The sequence below is a fragment of the Elephantulus edwardii genome, unplaced genomic scaffold (assembly GCF_000299155.1).
Source record: "Elephantulus edwardii isolate Elephantulus edwardi_28Jun2011 unplaced genomic scaffold, EleEdw1.0 scaffold00094, whole genome shotgun sequence".
NCBI lineage: Eukaryota > Metazoa > Chordata > Mammalia > Macroscelidea > Macroscelididae > Elephantulus > Elephantulus edwardii.
Window position 1 is genome coordinate 11,324,465 of NW_006399844.1, and position 23,061 is coordinate 11,347,525.

Consider the following 23,061-nt stretch of genomic DNA (forward strand, 5'->3'; position numbering starts at 1 on the left):
ACTAGAGATGCCTAGGAAGAAATACATGACAATATGCTTCTCACAGGTCACAGCCATGAAAACCCTATCTGAAATGCCTGTGAAATTGTGCGTTACAGATTAGTAAGTAAACACAATTGTACTTTGCTTACTATAAACAGTTGCGTACCATGCTGACTGGTTAATTCGCCCCTGAGCGCACCCACCAACAACTCCACTGGTTGATTATGTTTGTACCACTGTCTGAGACCACCCGGAGCATATACTAGGTGTCTTCCACTGTCATTGTCATTAAGCCTGGGTCACTGAGATGTCCTCTTCAGGAGGCAAAGACTAGGACCATGACAACAAAAGTTGGGTCGTTCTGTGTCATTTGGTTGATCCGAGGGCCCAAGAGGGGAGGGAAGATGCAAATAACCAGAAAAGAATCCACAAGGCTCTGAAACATGACCTTTGAGTGCTGGAACATTCCATGGACAGGATCTGACAGACATTTCAGGCAAAGGTGATCACAAAGGAATCCTGGACCTCAGGGTGAGCTGGAAGGAAAAGGGGCTTCTGGCACCACCCCTGAGGATGGCCCAGGCCTCTTCCTCACGCTGACCAAGATCCATCATCACTTCCTCTTTCTACTCCCAGTCCCTCACCCCAGCATGGAGGACCAGGGGAAGGTGGATACTTGGTGAAGGACACAGGCCTGGATCCGCCCATGTCATTTCCTTAATCACACGACACCAGGTGTTGGGGTGACTAGAGAATAAACTCCAGGGCTAAATAACTTCCCAGATGAAGCTCCCCTCCTCCTCCATTTAGTGTTATCCTGTTCTGGAAGTCTGGTGACCCTGGCAACATATCTCTGAACAGAAAGTCCCAGTCTTGAAGGCTCTGGGTGCTCTAGTAACTCAAGACCCACTTGTGGGGCCTGATCTAACCTTTTCCCAGCTGATGAAGATGACAATCTTGCTCTAACTTATAGATTGTTCTCATGATTCAATGATGGAATATGAAAATATATTGTCCATTAATTCCATACAAAATCAAGGCAGAATGAGTGTCCTAGGTGGGCTGGGGGCACAGGTGACACCTGGCCAGCCCTAGCCTCTGTACCCCATGTTTTCCATCCTGAGTTCTGGTTACTTTCTCTTTTTCTAAATTCTGGTTTCTCAAGTCTGCTTCTTCCCACAAGTGCCCACACTCCATGGGTATGTGGTAGAGGCAGTAGTATCCATTCTGGCTGGGCCAGGGCAGCGAAGCCATGTCCGCACCACCTCAGCACATCTTTTCAAGCAGATGGGCCCTGGCCAATTCCCTGGGTCAGTGGTTCCTCAAACGCGTCTTGTTAACCTAATGGGTCCCAAATTGGGTGACCAGAATCACCAGCTGGGGGTTAGCCAAGTGTGGACCGTGTTCCCTTTAGGTCAGTGGTGGGACCTGTACTGCATCTGCTAAGCACCCCAAGCTTCCAGCATGGGTGTTCCTTGGGTCATCACCCACACAGAGGAGGGTGCCTCTAGACGGGAAAGTCCCTCCCAGCAGCACACCACACCCCTCGAGGACAGCCCCAAGCCTACGTCCTCTCACTTGGAATGTGCTCAAGTGCTTGCTAGAAACACATGACTTGAGCATTCCCCAAACTTGACTATAAAACTTTTCTTTTTAACCATTAACCGCTCAGAGAATTCATGTCCTTGAGGAACAGCTGTTCTGAGAAATGTCAATCTGGCTCTTCTTGTCTTTTTATGGTGAAGCCTAGAAGTGTGTTCAGTACACTCAGCAGTTAACATGGAGCTTAAATTTCTGAACTGGTCCTCTGAGCTGGCAGCTTTCTGGGGTCAGAAAGACTGTATCAGGGATTCAGGAGGGACCTGGGGTCACTGAGCAGTGATGAGAAGTTTGAGTGGGGAATGAGCAGCGGTCAGGATATCCCTTAGTATAAGCAGCAGGGGAGGGCGTCACCCACACTTTGAGGATGTTTGCAGAAGGTCAGTGAAAATGAGGAAAACTTCATGAGATGGACTAAAACAACAGTCACAATAATGGGTTCAACCATACCAACCACCATGAAGAGGAGACAGGCCTGGCAGCATTTTGCTGTTACACATAAAGTTACCATGGATGATAAAGCTCCCATGAGTTGTCCCAGCAAGTAACAACTCTGGTGGCCTAGCGGGTAAGGAGTTGTGCTGCCAACTCAAAGGCATGCGGTTTAAATATACCAACTGTTCCAAGGGAGATGAACACAGCCTCTGAGAACACACTGAGGGACAGCTGTGGCCCATCCTGACCTAAAAGCACATAACAAGAAGTAGCCACTTTACTTACCACTAAAGGGTTGTTAGTGGCAGATAATCTATTTTATTTACCTTTTCTTCTTTAGCTCAAAACAGGCATGTGCAGCCATTAACTGACATTAAGGGGCATTCCTTCACAGGAGGAAAATGAATTTATTGCTTTATAAAAAGGGACTTGATAAAGCTTAAAAGAAAACAAAAGACAAGAACAAAACTAAAACTCTAAAAGTCGACCCATTCTTCTTAGTGCTCCCAGGAAATCTCACACATTTCTGGGGGACAGTCAAGGTCGGGGCTTGTTGGTGAGCCAGGCTGCCTGGCAAAGGAAGGGTGTCATGGAGAAGCTGGCCAGCAGGGGTCGCTGTGGCCCTATAGCCAGGAAGCCTGGGACACGTTCAGGACCACAGGCAAGGCTGGGTCCTGACACAGCCCACCAGCTCCAGACTCTGGTTCCATCTATAAGGATGGGTAAGGGTGGATATCCAGAGCCCACACACCATTCTCCCAACCCCCTAGTTTCCCACTCATAAGTTGATCTCTCTCTCTCTCACACACACACACACACACCCCTGGCTCCTCACAAGCCCACTTTTCCCCCGGTAAGGCTTCGACCTCCATGTCTGTCAATCACAGCTTCACTTCCCCACCACCACAAAAAAAAACTGTTTGTGTAATGTGGGGGGGTGGGGTACCCTGATGGTGTCTCTTTAATCCCTCAACCTGGATCAAGGGTGGCAGTGGAAACGTGCTTGTCTTTTCGCCACTGAGAAGGGGGGAGTTTAGGAACTGACTCATCACCCTTGTCCAGGGCCCATGAATACTGAGTATGACTACCCAGATCACCACCCCTCCCACCAAGCTTTAATCCAGCGAGGCTTCTGCCCAGGCCTCAGATGGGAGGAATAGGCCACAGGGGGTTGGGATTACAAAGGAGTTAGCACCAACAACAGGAAGCGGGTCCTTCCTTCCTCAGGCAGCCTGACTGGCCAGGGGAGGAGGTGAGGGGCCAGGCGAGGGGACTACAGACAGTGCAAGCCTTTGTCCTCAGGCAGGTGTGGTTGGTGGGCATGCAGCCGAGTTGCGTTGCGGGGGTGGGGGACAGGCAGTGGATGGCAGACCCCTCTGCTTTGGCAAGAGGCAGAATGCATACACTCTGAGGAGAGCACCTGCCTGGCTGGGGGTCCTCCCTGCTCCTCCTGCAGGTTCCACGGAGCCCCAAGGCCTCAGGGCCTCTCAGAGGCAGCAGAGTAAAGCCCAGGGCAGGCTCTGCCTCCAGCAGTGAGAAAATGGCCCCTGTTCTGGGTCCTCTGCCGTCCTTCCACTGCAGAGCTCTGAGGAAGCCCCAGCACCCTGGGAGGGAGTGTGGACTCCGAAATGGTAAAGGAGGAGATCCTGGGGTGCATGAGGGTCCTCTGCATGGGGAAGAGGACACTGGTCAGTCACTGAAGTATGGGCGGGAGGCCACAGTTCTGAGGTGGTGCGTGCTACACGAAAGCCTCCTGGTTGGATGACCCGTTGATCTTGAGGAAAAGTTTGTCGTCCTCTTTCTTCTGCTGCAGCTGCCGCTCCAGCTGCCGCCGGTAGCAGATCAGGTACAGGGGGAGGCAGAACCCCAACATGCTCAGAACAAGCAGTCCCACATTCACCTGGGGAAGTGGGGATGAGAATGGCTGTCACAGAGAAGCGGGGAGCCAAGCAGGGAGGGTGCTGTGGTCTTTGCAGGGCCCAACTCAAGACCCTCCCTCACAGTCAAGTGAGCAGACTGTTTCACAAACTGAAACAGGAAGGGCCTGAGGGACTGCCTTTCTACATTCCAGAATTCCCAATGATTTGCCACAGGGCAGCATAGCATAGCTGTCCTCAAGGGCCCACCGTCCATCCCATCCCCAGGCCTGGGCCCCACCTCAGATCTGCTGACCTGAATCTCCAGGGCTGAGAAAAGGGTCATTATATTGGGTTGAGAATCCTAAGTCCATAATAGGACAAATAAGGCAGAAACTTTTCCAGTTACCCCAAATCAAGTCCACAGAGGATACTTCTTATTCACATTACTCCCACAAAAAGCAAAATTCATTGCCTTTGAGTCAATTCTAACTCAAGATAATCCCATACGTCACAAGGCAGCGCTCTGCTGAGTGTTTTCACAGTAATCTTTACTGAAGCAGACTGCCAGGCCCTTCCTCCCTGGTACCGCTGGGTTGTTCAAACTCCCTACCTTAAGTTAAGTTGGTGCAATCCTTTGGCACCACTGTGACCTTCTCACCTCCTAACCTTATACTCTGGAAGCCCCAGCCCCACAGAACCCTGCCCCTTCTTACCCATAGAGGGTCTCCTTGGAGGGGGCCCATCATGGCCAGAAACAGGGGCTGCTGCAGGAGAGCGAAGAGTGCGCTGACCAGTGACTGTAGACCTGTGAGGCTGCCAAACTGCGTGGAAGGGTACCTGTTGATGGCAATTGAGACCCTGTCACTCACTACTGCTGTGCCACTCACAGGCTTCCCCCATGCTGCCTGAGTCCCAGGTGTGTGGGTGTCAGGGACAGAAGGGGCAGGAGCAAACCCGGAGAACAGTGGAGTGTGGGTTCCTGGATAACTTCCTGCTGAGCAGTTCTGCAAAGTGAGGTTCGCTTTAGTACTATTGTGAGCCCCAGACCAGGAGGCCCAGACCCAACCCAGGTGTGCCAGAGGCCCCAGGGATCTGGCAGAGAGAGTGGAAAGTGTGGTGCCAATGGGCATCTGCAGCTCAGGAAACAAGCCCCGGAAGCAGGTCTGGAGGCCGACGAGGCTGTGGTGCCTGCATCCAGGAGCATTGTGTAATCTCGGAAAGTCAGCATCACTGCTCTCAGCCTGGCTCTCAGCCCCTGCGGGGACAGCCAGGACAGCCGCAGCTTCCTCTCGCTGGAGGGTGGGGCTGCAGACCTGGAATGACCCCCGTGGGACAATGCAAAGCGCAGAAAGTCCCAGGCAAAAATCTCAGCAAACACAAGCTTTGCTGTCCCAGAAGCAGGGAGGGATTCCAGCAAAGATCAAACTAGAACTGGGTTTAGATTTGTGTTGGGGTGACCCCTGGGCCTCAGAAGGAGAAAGCCTGTTGTTTCTCACAGATGTGTGGTCTCTTGGAGAAAGATGCAGGTTTCATTTCAGCCAGGGGCTCAGAGGCTGTGAACTCAGGCCCTCAGTGGGCCCTCTGAGGCTCTGGCTGAGCTCTGGGTGAGGTGCCGTTATACACATCACTGCCCTCACTGAGGGCCACTGGAACACGAGCATTCAGCTTCAGGCAGCCAGAACCCTTTCCCGGTGAGCAGCCAGGGGCAGCCTGGACTTGGCTGAGCGGGGGCCTCAGGGCCATAATGAGCCACACTGGGCACTGACCTCGGCCAGGGGACTGACTTCATGTTAAATGCTGAGGCCCAGGAGCAGCCAACTGTGTGCCCACTCAGCGCACCTCCTGCCAGGTATATGGCCTTCCTGTGACACACCCAGCAAAGTCCTGCAACTGACCCCGAGGACAGGAAGGTGAGGCTCCCAGGGCTGCTGGCCCAGTCTTGGTGGTACGACCCCCCCCCACCTCCGCAGCTTCAGCACTTACACGGCGGCGTACAGACCCCCAACGGCAGAGTGAATGAATCCACGCACGATCGTGTGCAGGATGAAGGAGATGATCTGTTGGGGGAGACGGAATGTGAGAAGAAGATCGGGGGGTAGGGGGGGCGGAACCCTCATCTGTCCCCACTACATAATTCCTGGGGTCCTATGAACAGGGGCATGTTGGAACCAGCCTGTGCCAGGTTTGTTAAAACTCAGCCATGATTAAAACATACAAATTTATCACAGAATTCTATTGTTCTATTTAGAACAAAGGTAATAAACACTCAAAAGCTGACCCTGAGCCCTGGAAGACCCTTGGAGTTGGTTTTTCAGAAGCAGAGTGCCAAGCCTTTCTTCTGAGGCATCTCCGGGTGGGCTCAAAGTGCCCACTTAAATCTCTGTGCCACCCAAAGACTCCAGTTATTTTCACTGTTCCCTGTGCTCTTAAGCATGAACAGTGGAAATACTATATAACAGGGTGTTACAGAGAATCTCTTCCCAATGCCCTGGGCAGTGACATCACATTGAGAGCCTGAAATCAGCCACGGTGAGAGCACTGAGTCAAGGCAAATTGCCAGCGCTACCAGTGAGGGCTCCCTCTCCCAGCAAGAGTCAGCTGTGACCCAAGTTAGCACAGTGCTGAGGCAGGAGCACCAATTATGACCTTCATCTTTCCTGCCTCAGCTGACTGCTTACAGAAATCCCCCTTTCCCTCCCATCTTGCCATCTCAGATCCAAAGACAGGTGGCGGTCCTCCCTGTCCACCTGGGACAGCTCCAACACTGCCTCTTGGGGGGGCCCTTCCCAGGACGCCCACTGTGGTAGGCTCTGAGCTGCACTCATTAATGATTCCTGAAGTCACAAGAGCTACCCACTCCACCGTGGGCCCTTTGTCTGCCGTCAGTGTCTTTTGTACACAGCCTGCCATCTTGCTGGGCAGCCAGGACCTGTGCCCAGGAATGTGGGTGGGTGGGGGGCAGAAAGTGTTCTCTGCCGTGTTGATAGCAGATGAGCCTGCACGTGCATAAATACACACACACACACACAGTCCTGCAAGGCCCCCTTCAAATGTTCTATTTCTACCTCACAACTCTTCTTCAAAAAACAATGAAATAAAAGCAGAGTAGATGGCTGTTCTCTCTGAGCCCTAGTCTGTGACTGGGCCCAGTCCAGTGGTCAGGGCAATGGCCTGCCAGTCATGCAGAGAGGGTATTTACAAGGAGACACCAACGATGCAAGTGGGACTGTGTCAGCACATATATCATCCCCGTGGGTGCGCACACAATGTTAATGGACTCTGTAATACATGACCGATTGTAAAAAGGGAGGGACCTTGCCTTCCTCTGAGACCTGGCACAAGATACTATCTGGACTTGGGCTACCGCCATCTGGGAGTAAGGCCCATCTCCTATGTCCCTTCAAAGTTCATCAGCTTATAAATTGGGGCCACACCTACTGCCCGACCACTTGCATGGGTCCAAAGGGTGGAGTCAGGCAGGCAGCAAAGTCTAGTGTGCGCTTTCAAACTCTGCCAGACGTCAGATTTCACAAGGACCAGAAGTGTGGTGGAAAGGTAGTAAGCTTTTGAGTCTGGAAGCTGAGTGCTCACAGCTCTAACCCAGTGGACATGCCCGAGTTGGTGGCAGGGGTGCAGATACCTACTGATGCCACAGCCTGGCCAGACCTTCGGCACCATCACCTCTTGGCTATTTCAGGAAAACACTAGCAAAGAGCTACACAATTGCCCTATGATTTGAGAAGTGGCATGGTAGTGATCTTATGGTATGCAAGATGCCCAAAAGACCAAGAAGAACCACAAGAAAACCTTCATAGAGATGGGTTCATTTGCAACAGAAAAGCCCATGGCCTCACAGCTCACTCCCAGCATGCAGCACAGGGCCTGCTGAGAATAGGGTCTCGGAACATAATAGCTAGCTGATCACTTGGTTGAATAAATGAATGGAAAGTCATTGTTTGGTTTGTGATGGCTCCCATGATGTATCCTGCATCTTTAAATCTCCAAACAGCATCCCTTCTTGTCATCCCCACCCCCACCTGGCCTCTCCCTCTCCCCATCCCTACCTGTAGAGGCAGGTTAGGAATGAGGCAGGTCACCCCGAAGCCCACAAGCAGCAGGTTGGTGAAGGCGAAGGCCCTCATGGCGTTGGTGATCTTCTGGATCTGCCGGTCCCGCTTCTTCTTCTTCTCACCTCTGTGGAGACATGAGCAGGGACATAGGACCTGGGGAGCAGTTCTCTCAACAAGTTGTTGTTTCATACCATTGAGTTGGAATCGACTCATAGTTGACCTTACAGTGAGTTTTCAGAGGCAGTAAACTGTATGGGAGGAGACTGCCCATCTTTCCCCTGCAGAGCGGCTGAGGGATTCAAAAACCATGTGACCTTGGGTTGGCAGTGCAACTCTTTAGCACTAGAGCTCCCTCTCAAGGAGCTGGGGTGCCACAATACACGGACCAATCAAGACAGCAGGTGCCACCTCACCCACTGCAGGGCTAGACCTGCACTAGGGACAGTTTCACTCTCCCTCTTAAGGGAGCACTAAAAGGAACCTTAGTGGAAGGGTCTCGGACATGAGCAGATGGTCACCAATACACTGCACTGCCTTCAATACAAACTGACCTCAACTACTGAGGATGGGGAGACAAAGCACGTGCCCAAGTTCTGAAGTGCCAAAAGCCTCATTTTTATCATTGGCTTCAACTTCACTAAACTTTGCAGTGAGCCAATAACAGGCAGGCTACAGAGGAAATGAATGGGTTTTCCCTGGGAGGGCAGGAAGGAGTGAAGAAGAAATAAATAAGCAGCAGATGGAACCAGAATGGGCACAGATAACCCTTGGCTGTGGACCTGACCTAGATAACAGCATTCTCTGTAATTATTTCCTTGTGAATTCACTATCACCATTTACAGCCTCACCACCCACATAGATCCCCTGTGGACAATCAAGGGGACATGAAGAATGCTTTCACTCCCCCACGAATGAAGGCAGATTGCTTAGAGAAGTTCAGGAAGCCAGGACTACCACTTCCTCTGTGACCTCAGGCAAGCTCCTTAAATCCCTAGTTTCAGCTCTCTTATCTGTAAAATGGGTCTAAGACGAGCACACAGCTCACAGGATGTACAGAGATCTGACGCATTAGGTGCTTGGCATAAGGACTGATACAGTAGATAGCAGCTTATTATATTAAGGTGGGGTCATAAAAGACAGTATTTAACTCATCCTTTCATTTTAGAGTCCAACCCCTAACAGGAGAAGGGGTGCCAGAACCTCATTTAAACCTCACAATCAGAAACAAGTTCATGAATACATAGGAAGGTTGTAGGACAAAGATGGGTTTGTGATTTACAACCTCAGAAACTCAATGGAGGGTCTGCTATTAGTCAGTTCTGACTCAGCAGTGACAGAGAATGAGTGAAAGGTTTCAGCCACTTAGTATTCAAACTGAGTAAATGAAGCCTTATGGGGAGGCAAGAGACTTTAAAATCATCATTTACTTACTGACTGTGCCACTCATACCACATATCAGAGGGTTGTACTAAAAGCAGAATGATTTAATAGTCAGTCATCTGGAGACAGGGAGCTCTGGTGGCTTAGTGGTAAGGAACTGCGCTGTCGACTTAAAGGCTCATGGTTTGAATCCACTAGCTGCTCCATGGGAGAAGGATGTGTCATCACCTCATGTGATTTACAGCTTCTGAAAACTCACTAGAAGGTCAGCTATGAATCAGTTCCAGCTTGATGGTACACATCAACAGCAACATCCGAAAACAGACCCTCCTCTTGTTCCCACACCCTTCTCTGCTTTCCAAGTTTTGGCATGCAAAAGAACTCCTAATAGAAAATTCCAAAGCATAGGCTGAGCTGAACAAATGAGAATCTGAGAAAGTAACTTGGAGCATGCTCTGGGTCTTGCCTCTCCTGCTGACTTTAAGCCGGACCCACCCACCCTGTCCTGGATTAACGTGTGCCTGTGTGGTCCTAGTCCCCTGAGGGCTGGGAGCCAGGGGCATGCGTCCTGCCTACGCACTGGTTAGTGTCTTTCTCTTCAGGCTCCTCAGAGGAATCTTCACACTCCTTCAGCCTCCAGTCCATGATGTAGCCAATGACAGGGGCTGTCAGCAGGCAGAGCAGCTGGAGCACGCCAAAGATGGAGGTGTAGAGGCCAACTAGGGAGAAAGACAGGGCAGTGTGAGGAGAAGGCTCCTAGTCAAGGGGCCTGGAGCAGGATCTGAGAACAAGGTGGCACACCAGGACCATCTGGGGCCTGACTGATACCCTCCTTGTCACTGCAGGGTTTGAAGAGAGCCCAGACATCTTAACTTCTGAAGTCAAGGCCAGAGCGAGGGCCAGGTCACCTTATTCTCTGTTCCCCATCCCCTACTGGTTTCTAAGAAACAGCAAATGAAATCCAGTATGCGACAATATCTTCCCCAGAAGCTCCAGGAACCTGCAGTGACTTGGGAACCACAAAATTACCAATGTATGATTCAGACTGTAAAACTGACCATTAGTTTTCTGCCTCTTGAAATAACCCAGAAAGGCACCTCTCACAGGGGCTCTGGTATAAAGGTTTCAAGCTTTAAAGGGTCTTCAAATAATGAGATTGCTCAGACAAGTAGAAGCTGAAAGAGGTCAGCCCCACCCCCATGCAGCAGTTGTAGTCAAGAGAGATCATGGTGCTCCAGGGAGGTGGTACTTGGTGGGACCATACCTGCTGAGGGGAGGGGCTGTTGCCATGCTCAGACAGTCCCCTTGCTTACCTGTGGCCATCACTGCATCAAGAAAGCCATGGTGAAAAGGCAGAAAGGAGAGGGGTTAGCAGCAGAAATCTCAAAAGCTGTTGTTAGAGAGCTGGGGTGAGCAAACAGGCTAGTCCAGCACACATTTTATACACAGGCCTGAGCTCAAAGGAAGCAGACCAGCCTTCGGGCAGGAGAGGTGGGACAGGGCCCGACCCGGGTGCCTGCTGATGCTGCCCTGTCTGAGAGTGTCCCACTCACGCGCTGCCAGTGCCTCATCCCAGGCTGGTGGGGAACCAGCCAGGGACATGATGAGGAAGTGATGTACACGAGGAAAGGCTAGGAGCATCAGAGCCACTCACTCTATGGCCATCTCAGGGATGCTGCTCTGTGGGGGCCACCTCCTCTTGCATTTGTAGGGAGGAAGAGGTCAAAGAATCCACCTCAGATCCACCAAACAGCCAGGGCTTGCTCCTTTGGCATCCCCCGTCCTGAAGGGGCATTTCTGGGCACAGCTGAGTATGGGGCTGGCGCAACAGCTCACAAGAGCAGAATGGGGAAAACCAGTGTCCAGGCACCACAGACTAACTTCCCCCACCCAACTTCCTCTACTCCTTGACATTGACTTTGTGAACATGAGAAACAGCTGGAAAAGTTTCTCCTGGGCTGCTGAGTTATTCAGAGAAGTAAAAAAGGATCAGGACTTGGCTACACCACAGGAAAACGTGCTTCCCAAGGGCTGGAGTGGGACTTTCTGTGCAGACCCCAGGCCTGGCCTCACTGGTCTTGAAGGTTTAGAAAAAGAGGGTGTTTACACATGACAAGAGTCCTGATATGGTGTGAGCATTTAAGGCGCTTGGCTGCTAATCAAAAGGTTGGAGGTTCAAGTCCAGGAGTGCCTTTGGAAAAGAAGTCCTGAAGACTTACTTTTGAAAAAGTAAGTACTGTAAATTCTGTGGGCACAGTTCTACTCGGACACGCACGGAGACGCCCTGCGCTGGGGCTGACGTTGGCAACTGGTCAGAAGTGATAGACTGGTTTTCTCCAAATGTGTTACACAGGTTGCAATGAGTGTTAACATAAAAAAGGGTCCTGTGACAATTTGGGGGAACATCATACTAAGTTCAGGCTACTTAGAATACAGGGTGCCTTCAGGTCTTTGCATATTTAATGCTCATGATGGATTTTCACACAGTGCTTCTCCATCTACAGAGCTCTCATTTCTATGGCAGAACAAGTGCTGCCCTCTGGCTCTTTAAGGCCATGCCTTCTTGTACTTAAAACTGGCATTCTTGTCTGGTCTAAAGGTTGATATTTCATTTCTTTTCAATACCTAGGCCATCTCACGCTAAGTAAAAAACAACGGGACCAGCAAAAAGGCGATGTGCCCATGTGACCGGTAATATGAAGAATTTATCAAATGTGATTGCCCCTCTGTTGTTAGGTGTCCTTGAGTCATTGTGGGCTCACAGCAATCCTAACACTACAAAGGAAACACTGCCTGGTCCTGCGCCATCCTCAAAAACCAGGCCTTTGTTTCAGGCCATCGCTGCACCCATTGTGATGAGGGTCTTAATCTTTCTCACTGACATTTTGGTAAACCAAGCACAATGTCCTTCTGTAGGTATTGGTCCCTCATAATATGCCCAAAGTACATGAGAGAAAAGTTTGGATATCCTCAGGGAGCTCTGGTGGCCTAGTGGGCAAGGAGCTGCTCGGCCAATCTAAAGGCAGGTGGTTCAAGTTCACTAGCTGCTCCCTGGGAGGAAGACAGACAATCTACCACCATGAGACTTGATGGAGGATCAGTTATGGGTTGGTACTGACTCAACAGGTTGAGTTTTAAGGCACTCAAAACAGATTCGTCTATTCTTCTGGCAGTTGACAGTATATTTGGTATGTTTCACCAACAATTCAAAGGCATAAAATTCAAAAGTATAAAATCTTCAATTTGTCTAGCTCTGATCTGTACACAAAACCAATGAAAATACTATTGTAGAATGTGTATAAGGATCCAAGGGGGAAGGAGGGAGCAGATGGGACTTTACCTGATAATCTACACAGGAATCAGATTTGTTACATATGTAGAAAAAATTGATGGAGAAGCCCAGTATCAGCTGTGCTGACTGTGGAACAATCCATCAACTTCTCATACACAAGTTCAAACTAAAGCTAAAGAAAATCACATCAAATTAAATCCACAAGAACCAAAGTTTGACTCAAGTTTATCCCACCATAATTTAAAGACCTTCTCAGGAACAGATTTGAGGCCCTGAACACTAATGAATGAAGACCAGATGAGCTGTGGGAACATATATTAAAAAAATATCATCCATGAAAAACACATAAGGCCATTACAAAGACAGAGGAAGAAAAGATCAAGATTGATGTCAGTTGGGACTCTGAATACCGCACTTGAACACCAAGAAGCCAAAGCAAAGAGAAGAAATCAGGAAGTTAAGGAGCTGAACAGATTTCCAAGGGTAGCTCAGGAAGACAAAGCCAAGTATTATAATGAAATGTGCAAAAATTTGGAGTGGGGAAATCAAAAGGAACTGAAGAACAAGTTTGAGCCTCAAGCTGCAATACTTACGGATGCTGACAGCAGTATGCCGATGGACCCAGAAAGAATCAAAAGAAGATAGAAGGAGGGTGGGAGCAGGGGGTTGAGGATGGGCAGGCGGAGGGGTGTTGGTAATTATCAGGTCACACAATTTGATGGGTGGGGAGAGGGATGGGTAAAGGAAAGGGGGAAGATCCAGTGTAAAAACAATATATACAGACTTTTTAAGTAAACCAGTCTTTCCTTGGAGGCTAGGATTTTGAATCTCTATCTCACTTACTTTGGGCATGTGGCCAGGAGAGATAGGTCCTTGGAGAAGGATATCATGCTTGGAATGGTGGACAGACAGTGCAAGAGAGGAAGACCCAGGATGAAATGGACTGATACAGTCACTGGGGTGATAGAGGTTGGTGTGTCGGAGTTAGTGAGACTGGCTCAGGACAGGGAAGGGTTCAGAGCTGCTGTACATATGGTCGTTATACATCGCAAGCGACTCAATGGCATATAAAAACAATACCATACTATGACAGGTTTGGAAGCAGGAGTGGCATCTACTTGCTAAACAACATGTCTCCAGAAACTCTATGAACTTTGATAAATGTCAATAGCTGTAGAGGGGCTTCAGGCCTTTTTGTTCATAGAGTCGCTGAGTCGTGCTTGAGTTGAAGGCAATCAATAATAACAACAATAAAAATTTTATATATATTTAAAAAAGAAAATATTATGGCCTAAGTCAAGCTTAAAGAGACTAAAGACATCTTAGTATTCAAAGTGACATCTTTACTTTTTTACATTTCAAAGGTGCATTCTGTAGCAGATTTTCCGTACACTACATGTCTTGGCAGCTGCTTCACTGATGTTGATTGTGGACAACATCAATCTTCCCCCATGCATCACTCTAGGACGACTAGCAACTAGCGCTGACTCAGCTCAGGCCCTGAGGAAGTAGAGACTCTTTGCACAATCAAAATCTCTAATCAGCTGACAGCCCTCTCTGCTGTTTTGGAAAAGTAGTATGTGGGTTATCAGTCCTGTTTACTGGAGTCAACAAGTCTCAACTGGATTCAACACACAGGGAAGGTTCCAACCCTCAGGCTTTCCTCTCTTCCTTGCCCAGCTTCTCCTCACGCCAGTCCTGCGGTTTTCTGGGGGTGTCTCTGCATTTGGGTTTGATTCGCTGTTCTTTCAACAACACTAAGGTGGAATTCACTGTTCTGTGAGATGTTTTCACTAACATACACATCCACCTGCCCCTCAGGCATTGAAAACATGCCCCAAACACATGTAGCTATTCAGGCCTCCTTTACCTTCTGAGACAGCAAGCCCTGACTGGGGACATGAAGAAACAGCTCGGGCTGGCTGTGCTGAAACGCTCTGACATGCACACAGGCCCTGGGCCTCGCTGTTCTGGCCCAGCCCTGGGCCTTGGTGTTTCGGCCCAGCCCCAGGCCTCAGTGTTCTGGCCGCAGTCCTCGCTGTTTCGGCCCAGCCCCAGGCTTCTCTGTTTCGGCTGGGCTCTGGGCCTCGGTGTTTCGGCCCAGCCCTGCCTACTGCGTCACTGCTGCTCTCCAGAGGCTTGACCTCAGGTAGACAGGAAGAACCAGATGAGACGCAGCGGCTACTTTCCAATGGGACTATTTACCCAAGCCCGAGGAGCCACTCACCTTTATCCTGGTCACCGCTGACCAGGAACTTGAGAATGTTGTTCATGGCACCCATGTAGAAGATGAGCCGCAGCTGGGTGACACACATGGTGACGAGGCTGAGCAACAGGATGGGGCTGAACACACTGTGCATGAACGAGGGGGCCGCTGTGGGGAGAAGGCCATGGGCTCTCAGGGGGAATTGCAGCCAGGGTCCACCAGGTCCACCACCCACCCACTGTCCAGAGGAAGCAGAAGTCGATTTACTGACACGATCACCTCCATTCTAGATGCAGGGGAAGGCCTGGTGTAACTTAAGGACCAGCTTGGCTGGTCACAGAGCTGAAGACAGTGTAGGTTCTGAAGCTGTATCCCAATCGTGTGAAATTACTAGTTGTTATTGAGTTGACTCCAACCCAAGGTGACCCCATGTATGCAGAAAGAACTGCTCAGGGCTTGCAGGGCTGTGTTCTTTTGGAACAAACAGCCAGGTCTGTCTTCTGAAGTGGCTCTGAGCAGGTATGAACTTCCCACCTTTTGGCTAACAGTCAAGTACTTAACCATTTATACCAGAGGGTGTGAAATTGAAGTTGGTCAAATCCTTTAACTTCTGTAAGCCTCAGGACACTTATCTGTAAAATGGGCTGGGTTGTGTCATCTCCATTTGGGATGGAGTAAGATGGAACCCAGAAAACCCTCAGCTGTTTTCAGGTCTGGGATCGAGGCCTGCTCCCTGCTGCCCAGGTGGGGGTGCTGGCAGCCCTGTGGGATGTCACGGGAGGCAGGGCGGTGTGGCAGGTACCTGCGGCATCCGGTTGGCATTTCACCTCGAGGTCAATGGTGGACAGGCACAGCTTGTGGCCCTCCTGCAGTGCCGCCTGCTCCTTGGCGCTCCGCACAGAGCTGCCCACGCTGAGGCGCCGCCCCACTGTGGTCACTTGCTTGTAGAACTGCTTCCCTGTGATCTTGTGGTCAAAGCCCAGCCAACTGAACTTGATCTTTACTCTGGAGACCATGGGAGTGGGAGAGTATCCATTAGTGCTGCTGGGGACCTCGATGGAAGCAGGATGGAGGCAGAGAGAAGCATGTCTACTTACGTGTAGTCCATGTCCTCTGGCCCTGGGAAGGGCTCAAGAGGCCAGTTAAAGAAGCAGTTGAGGAAAACCAGCCCGGAGCAGCCGGCCCAGACCACGAGGATGACGATGAAGGAGGCACCAAAGTCATAGATGACCTGACAGGCACGATGGGGGAGGGGAACATTAGCAGAGGGGAGTCAGCTGTGCAGAGGAGGGAGGAGCCCCTGCAGAAGCCCTGGTAGCTGTCAGCTTTGTCCTGACACAGTGGGGAGACACAGAGGAGGTACGGCCTCCCAGCATGGGCCCTCAGTCATCAGACACATCAGGCTTTACAATAATATCCTGCTTACTGGGTATCTGGCCTTGGAGTGTTATTAACCTCTTGTGCTGCCAGTGGGAATCAAATGTCACCTCCTCCAGAAGCCTTCCCTGACCACCACCATCCTTGTCCTATCACCTGTTCCACTGAGTCGAAGCAAGCAGCCTGTCTGAGACAACTGTACTACTTTGTAGCTGGACTCCATTGCTAGTCCGACTCCTGGAGAAAAGGAGCCTGGCTACCTTGCCCACATTTTTCCAGTGCCAAGAAGATTGTCCACAGTCAGTGTATACAAAGAACTCAGGGAATGAGTAAACAGTGTGACTCACTTTGCTTTTCTGTGTAATTGGCATAATGCTGGCACATATCCTTAAGAGTGGTGTGGTGGGGTTAATATATTATCCTGGCAGAGTGCTGGAGCTGTGATTGGTACCACTGCTGTTTCTTTCCAGCACATAAAAAAAAGGTCCTCAAAGTATTAGCAGGATCTGCTCAGTTCACAGGTCAGACCCCCAGCTAGGCACCGAGAAGAGAGGAAGAAGAGATACTTGTAGCTCCTCTCTGCTCCATGTTGAGAATGCTGATCCCCACCCTTCAGCTCCCTCAATTCCCAAGGGTGGCCCACATCTGTGGTACCCTCCCTGCAAATCTCAGGAAAGAGTTTCACTTGGCACTGGTGCCAGACGAGGGAGGAGTCCCTTCGGCAGCTCTGGCAGGAGCTCCGGCACCGGGGGCAGTGGCTGGGGCTGATGGACCGACCGTGCGGTGTTTGTTTCCTCCTGACCCGGTCTGACTTCCACGGGCTCAGGAGCCTGCCTGGGAGGGAAACAGCTGAACCAACTTGGCAGAGAGAGCTGCTCTTTGGCAAATGGGGATCAACAGCACAACAACAACAGGGCTGGAGTCAGGGAGACTGGGGCCAGACTCTGGGCCAGACCATGCCAGCGCCTCTCCTACCCCAACCCAGAGATGCACAAGCATCGGCCCAGAGCGAGACTATCGCTTGAATTTTCCGAAGGCCTTTTTTTCTTCTCACGCCTGTGGTTGCAGGTGCATCCTGCCCAGGTGTGTGTAGGAGGATCCACACAAACACCTACAAGGGCTTCTCTCCTCAGAAGGGGTTAAGTGAGCCTGGGGACGCTCTGGGGATACACTCCCCCGAACAAACAAGGGGGCCTGCTGGTCACACCCTCACCTTGATTCCAGGGAAGGTGACTGCTGAGGACGCGTAGGACCCAATCATCAAGGCAATAAACGTGGACCGAAGGTCACCAAACATGTTGGGAAGCTGAAAGACAAGAAAGCAGGGAAACCTAAGTATGGGGGGAAAGGCTGGGAGAACGGACAGAGTGAAGATGGAGGAGGAGGGGAGCGGGGAATTATGATGCTGCCAGGCCTCACTGCTTACCCACCCTCCTTCCTGTGTAATTCGCGGAGGGATTAGCCCAGGGGTAATTACTGCTAATTGAGAGTGTCTCCTTCCTTGACTGAAGTCGGGAGGGGATGGGAATAGAGGGGTGGAGAGTGGTGCAGAAGTCCAGCTCCAGATGTCAAGACGGGGCTGTCAGACAACCCTTCTCCTCCCCGTCCATGGTGTACATGAAGCAGGGCTCTATCTTTCCAGGGTTACCCTGAGAGGCCAGAAAGCAAAAGTTGAGAGCTTCAGGCATCCCTCAAAGAGAACAAGCCCGTTCAGGATCTATTTGGGGATCAGAGCATCATTTTCTAAATAAAAATATCAGTGTCCCAGAAAGACCAGATGTCAGCAAAAGCTGCTCTGGGTTTTGAGAGAATGGAAGGTGCCAATCAGAATTTTTTTCAGTTGCCTCAGGGCTGAAAAGGGAGAGGACCTAGGATTCTCCCTTCTGGATCCTGAAGGGGGATTAACTTTCCATCATTAGAGTCAGCCTGACAGATCGCCACCTGGAAAGTCCAATGAGGCCGCTCTCCCATTACTGAATGTGGGGTGCAGAACAAGAGAGGGCCAATGTGAACATGATATCATGGTTAAAACCCTCAGCAATTACACACAAATCCAGGCGCGGTAAAATATTGCAACATATTTGTAGATCATAACAGGCACAGAGCAAAGTACATTCTCCCAAACAACCAGCCAGTGCTCCTCTCACACGCAGAGAACCGCACCACACCCACCAGGCCCTGGCACGAGGATCACTCTCCGGACAGTGATGTCAACCTGCCGCCGTGAATGTCAGGCTGTTTATGCAGACCTAAGCTCATGTTCCCTTCCCCTATTTATCATTAATCCTTTTTTGTGTTTTATCAAACATGCTGCTGCTTACACTAAAAGAGGCAGGACTGACTGCTAAAAGGGATCTACTGTGCCAAGTCTGAATTTAGCCACACACCTGCCATCCGACATTTCTGCCTGTTTTACTCTCAGTTGACACTGAGTAATGGACATCATCAAAATAAAAAACTACTGTGTTTTAAAAGGCATCATCAAAGAAGTGAAATGACAATGCACAGAAGAGAAGGGAATTTTTGTAAATGATGTAGCTCATGAGAGTCTTGTGTCAAGAATATATATACTCTGTAAATGCTCATTAAAATTATTTAAAAAATAAAGCTTAAGAAGAAAAAAAAGAATATATACATATAAGAACTCTTATGATGCAATGATAAAAACACAAGAAACTAAGTTGTAAAAATAAGCAAAGGATCTGGGTAGACAGTTTTCTAAAGAAGCTACACAATGGCTAATAAATAAGCACATGAAAAGATACCTGACATTATTCGTTCTTAATAGAAATGAAATAAAAATCACAGTAAGAAATCACTTCACACCCAGTAGGATTGCTATAATAAAAAAAATCAGATAATAACAAATGTTGGGAGGGATGCAGAGGAATTAGAATCTCTTTACATACTGCTAGAAGGAGTATAAAATGGTATAGGGGCTCTGTAAACCAGCTGAGAATTCTCAAATGGCTAATGTGTGACCCAGTAATTCCACTCTGAGGCACATGCCCAAGAGAAATAAAAACACATCTACACGAAAACATGTACACAAGTGTTTACAGGAGTATTTTTTATAATAGTTAATAAGTGAGTATAATGTGAATGTCCATCAACCAAGGCACAGATAAATATGGTACAATCACACAATGGACAATTCCTCATAGAAAGAAATGAAGTATACTGATAAATGTCACACAGATGAACTTTGGAAACATTATGCTAAGTTAAAAAGTATGCTAAACCATCCACAAAAGACCACATAATTTCTAAGTCCATCTATATCCAGACTAGGCAAATCCATACAGGTATTAAGTAGGTTTGAGGTTGAGGTGGAGTTTAGGAATAAATGGGCTGACTGCTTGTTGATATGGTTTCTTTGAGGGGGTGATAAAATTGTAATGATGGCTGTTTGAACATATTGAAAACTACTGAAATGAATTTCAGGTGATGTCAGGTGAGTTTTATGGTATGTAAATTAAATTTCAATTAATCTGTTATAAAAAAATTAGTAAAGGAGTTAAGATTTTTTAAAAAAATATGGAATTCTTCACGAATTTGCACGTGATCCTTGTGCAGGGGCTCTGCTAATCTCTGTATTGTTCCAATTTTAGTATATGTGCTGCAGAAGTGAGCACAAGTTAAGATGTTTTTAGATCCTAGGGCTGAAAGAAACATGAACACATCTAATGCTGGACTCACGTTATGGCCTCCCCAGAGACTTCCCAGCACACAAGATTTCCTCTCCCATCCTCCAATAGGTGGCCCTCTATCCTTCAAGTTTCCCAGGGATGGAATATGGGGAGAAGGAACAAACTGAGTCACCTGGCAGGAAGCAGAGGAAATGGGATGTGCTCATGTGTGCCTAGTATAGTGAGCACTAAAGGTCCCCAACCTTGCTCTCTGCACAGCTGCCTCCCAGGTATGCGGTTCAGAGGACAGAACATTAGTCCCAACTTACTCACTGGGCCTGCTCCCTACTGTTACTCCAACAAGGCAGCCTTGTAGGAGGGGAATGCCCAAGGTCATAACCACCCAAAGGAGAATCCAAAGGTGAGTTATGCTTGTGTGGAAGGAGGGAAGTTTTCCTGCCTGGGACATTACTCCAGCTAGGGCAGGTGAAGGAAGAAGTGATCCAAAAGAGCTTAAGAACTCAACTAGAAAACAAAGAGAGGCCAAGCATCTGGTACATATCTTAGCCAAGGACACCTTTTTGCAGCTGCAAAACAACATATGTCTAAAAGCATAGTCCCAATTTTTTTTAGGGTGACAAGGGATGCTTCCGAAAAGCAAACAGCTTGCTAGTTAATCCTAACACAGGTTAGAGACCAGCAGAACAACAAGATATTGGAGCTTTCACCCAAGCCTGCCCTGATATCCTCAATCTTCTCTCCAGCACAAGATCTAGGACAGGGAAGAAGAGATTTTCCATCTTTTTATGGGTGAGGTGTGCACCCTCTCACTGGGACAAGTGCAGTAACCTCCTGGCTGTCCTCCTTACAGCCTTGCCTCTCCCTGCCTGGAACATTCCTTACTGATACCAAGAAAATGCTTTTTCCTAGCATGTTATTTTGGTTAGCAGGGCCATTCTTGGGAAGGACAAAGTCCAAGGGCAAGCCAGGTCTAAAACCATACCCTGTAGCCTCTACATTTTACAAAATATGCTTCCTCACCCTCACCCCTAATTAGGAAAGCAATACATCTTCATTGTAAAATATTTGGAAAAAGAATATACAAATAAAGAAAATAAAAACCACCCTGTGATAACCATGTTATCATTTCGATATATTTCCCTTTAGTCTTTTTCCTATAAAACCCATCAGTTGCAGCCAAGTCAATTTCATGTGTGCATCTAAAATTTGCAATAAAGGTTGCATAACATGAAAAATGGAATCCATGTCACAGAATTGTACAGATGAAAATTGTTGAACTGGTAAAAGTTTAGTTATACACATTTTCACCAAAATTTTAAAAATCCAACAACACTATAACTTTAATATAACTGAAATCATATAGTTTGTTTTAGAAATTTCTTTTTTTACTGACTATATTATAAATGTTTTATAATTTCATTTAGTACTCTTCCTTAATGTACTTTGTAATTAGTGTTTTCTTATCTGGATTGTCTAATTTATAAACTTTTTCTCTGCTATTGGACATAAATTTAGTCTTATCATTAATCATATTTCAATGAACTTTCTTAAGAAAAAAGTATGTGTGCATATCGCTATTATTTCCTTAAGGCAAATTCAAAAAAACAGAATCATTATGTAAAAGGTATACCCATTTTTAAGATTTTGTAATATCCTGAACCAAAATCTTCCAGGAAAATCATGTCAACTGATACTCCCTCCAGTGGCATAGTGCACATTTCACACCAGTCACACCAACATTGTGTGTTATTCTTTTGAGTACTTGCTATGAACTTGAGTACTTGAGTACCCAAGTGAAGTGGGAGGAAGGTGAGCAGTCTCCTCCTGTGAGATTTATTATCTCTGAAAACCCACTGAAGGGTCAGATCTGAATCAGTTCCAACTCCACAGCAAACAACGATAACGTCACCAATAGGTAAAAATTACATTTCCTTGTTTTAATGTCCATTTGTTTGTGTGTATGTAGTGTTTGTGTGTGTGTGTGTGTGTGTGTGTGTTAAATGAATCAATAGGTAATACTCACTTTAAAATAATCTGGTGGTAGAAGGAGGTAGAAATTAAATAAGTCTTGCCATGAGCTGAACCAGCAGAAGCTACAATATGAGCACATGGGATTCATGATACTATTCTAATACCATATTATATGTTTACATTTTTCCATGGTTGAAAAAAAGGGAAACCTACATTTATTTGCTTATAAACAAGTTGGAATATTTTTCTATAATTTTTTAAGAAATAAAAATTTATACTACAAGTTAAAGGTAAACAATCCAATTCAAAAGTGGGCACAGGATATAAACAGATATTTCACCAAAGAAACCATTCAGATGATACACACACATATGAAGAAATGTTCAACATCCCTAGCTCTAAGAGAGATGCAAACCAAAACAACTATGAGATATCATCGCACCCCAGTAAGAACAGAAAAATTTAACAGAACAGCAAGCAACAAATGCTGGCGAGGTTGTAGAGAAACTGGAACCCTTATTCACTGTTGGTGGGAGTGCAAAATGGTGCAACCACTATGGAAGGCAGTATGGCACTTTCTCAAAAAGTTGCAAATAGAAATACCATTTGACCCAGTAATTCCACTACTACTGGGAATATACCCTAAATAAACTGTAACTGCCACACAAGTAGATATATGCACACCCATGTTTATCACGGCTTTGTTCACAATAGCAAAGAGTTAGAAACAACCTAAGTGCCCATCAACAAATGAATGGATAGAGAAGCTGTGGTATATTCACACAATGGAATACTATGCTGCATTGAAAAACACGAAACTCATAAAATATTATTCAAAATGGGTAACCCTGGAGGACATCATGCTGAGTGAAATATCTCAGTCACAAAAGGACAAATACTGTGTAGTGCCACTGCTGTAAAATGAGACTGACACTGGGGTTGGGCAGAGACTGAGAAAGATGGGATGAATAATGTATACTGCACTGAAACAGATGAGGGAGAAAACTGTTTAAAAGGGATATGTGATTAGGTATTATTGTCATGACAGAAGTCCAGAACAAAGGCTGCACAGTGGAGTGGACCTGGGGTAGGGATTATAAAACAACGAAAGAATTTTTCTTTTCCTTTTCAAAGAGAAGAGTGAATGGGGGGTGCGGGGGCAGCGAGGGAGAAAAGTGCAACAATGAATGAATAGAAATCCAAAGTTTCTGTAAATTTTCATTAAAATTAATAATAATAA

The 23,061-nt window shown here is 47.8% G+C and overlaps 1 protein-coding gene across 2 annotated transcripts in view; it reads right to left on the reverse strand.

Moving 5' to 3' along the window:
• Positions 1 to 3,132: 3,132 nt before the first annotated feature.
• Positions 3,133 to 23,061, reverse strand: part of SLC43A2 (solute carrier family 43 (amino acid system L transporter), member 2) — a 47,083-nt gene continuing 27,154 nt past the window's right edge. The window contains exons 5-14 of one of the 2 annotated variants that reach the window (XM_006891018.1): positions 17,414 to 17,506; positions 15,921 to 16,054; positions 15,626 to 15,828; positions 14,845 to 14,991; positions 10,639 to 10,650; positions 9,906 to 10,044; positions 7,940 to 8,069; positions 5,859 to 5,932; positions 4,589 to 4,712; positions 3,133 to 3,916 (exon numbers count right to left, since the gene is read on the reverse strand). In XM_006891018.1, coding sequence (XP_006891080.1) covers positions 3,755 to 3,916; positions 4,589 to 4,712; positions 5,859 to 5,932; positions 7,940 to 8,069; positions 9,906 to 10,044; positions 10,639 to 10,650; positions 14,845 to 14,991; positions 15,626 to 15,828; positions 15,921 to 16,054; positions 17,414 to 17,506 — 1,218 coding nt within the window. In that variant the 3' untranslated portion in view covers positions 3,133 to 3,754. The remainder of the gene's footprint in view (positions 3,917 to 4,588; positions 4,713 to 5,858; positions 5,933 to 7,939; positions 8,070 to 9,905; positions 10,045 to 10,638; positions 10,651 to 14,844; positions 14,992 to 15,625; positions 15,829 to 15,920; positions 16,055 to 17,413; positions 17,507 to 23,061) is intronic. The other variant, XM_006891019.1, reaches the window with a different exon arrangement.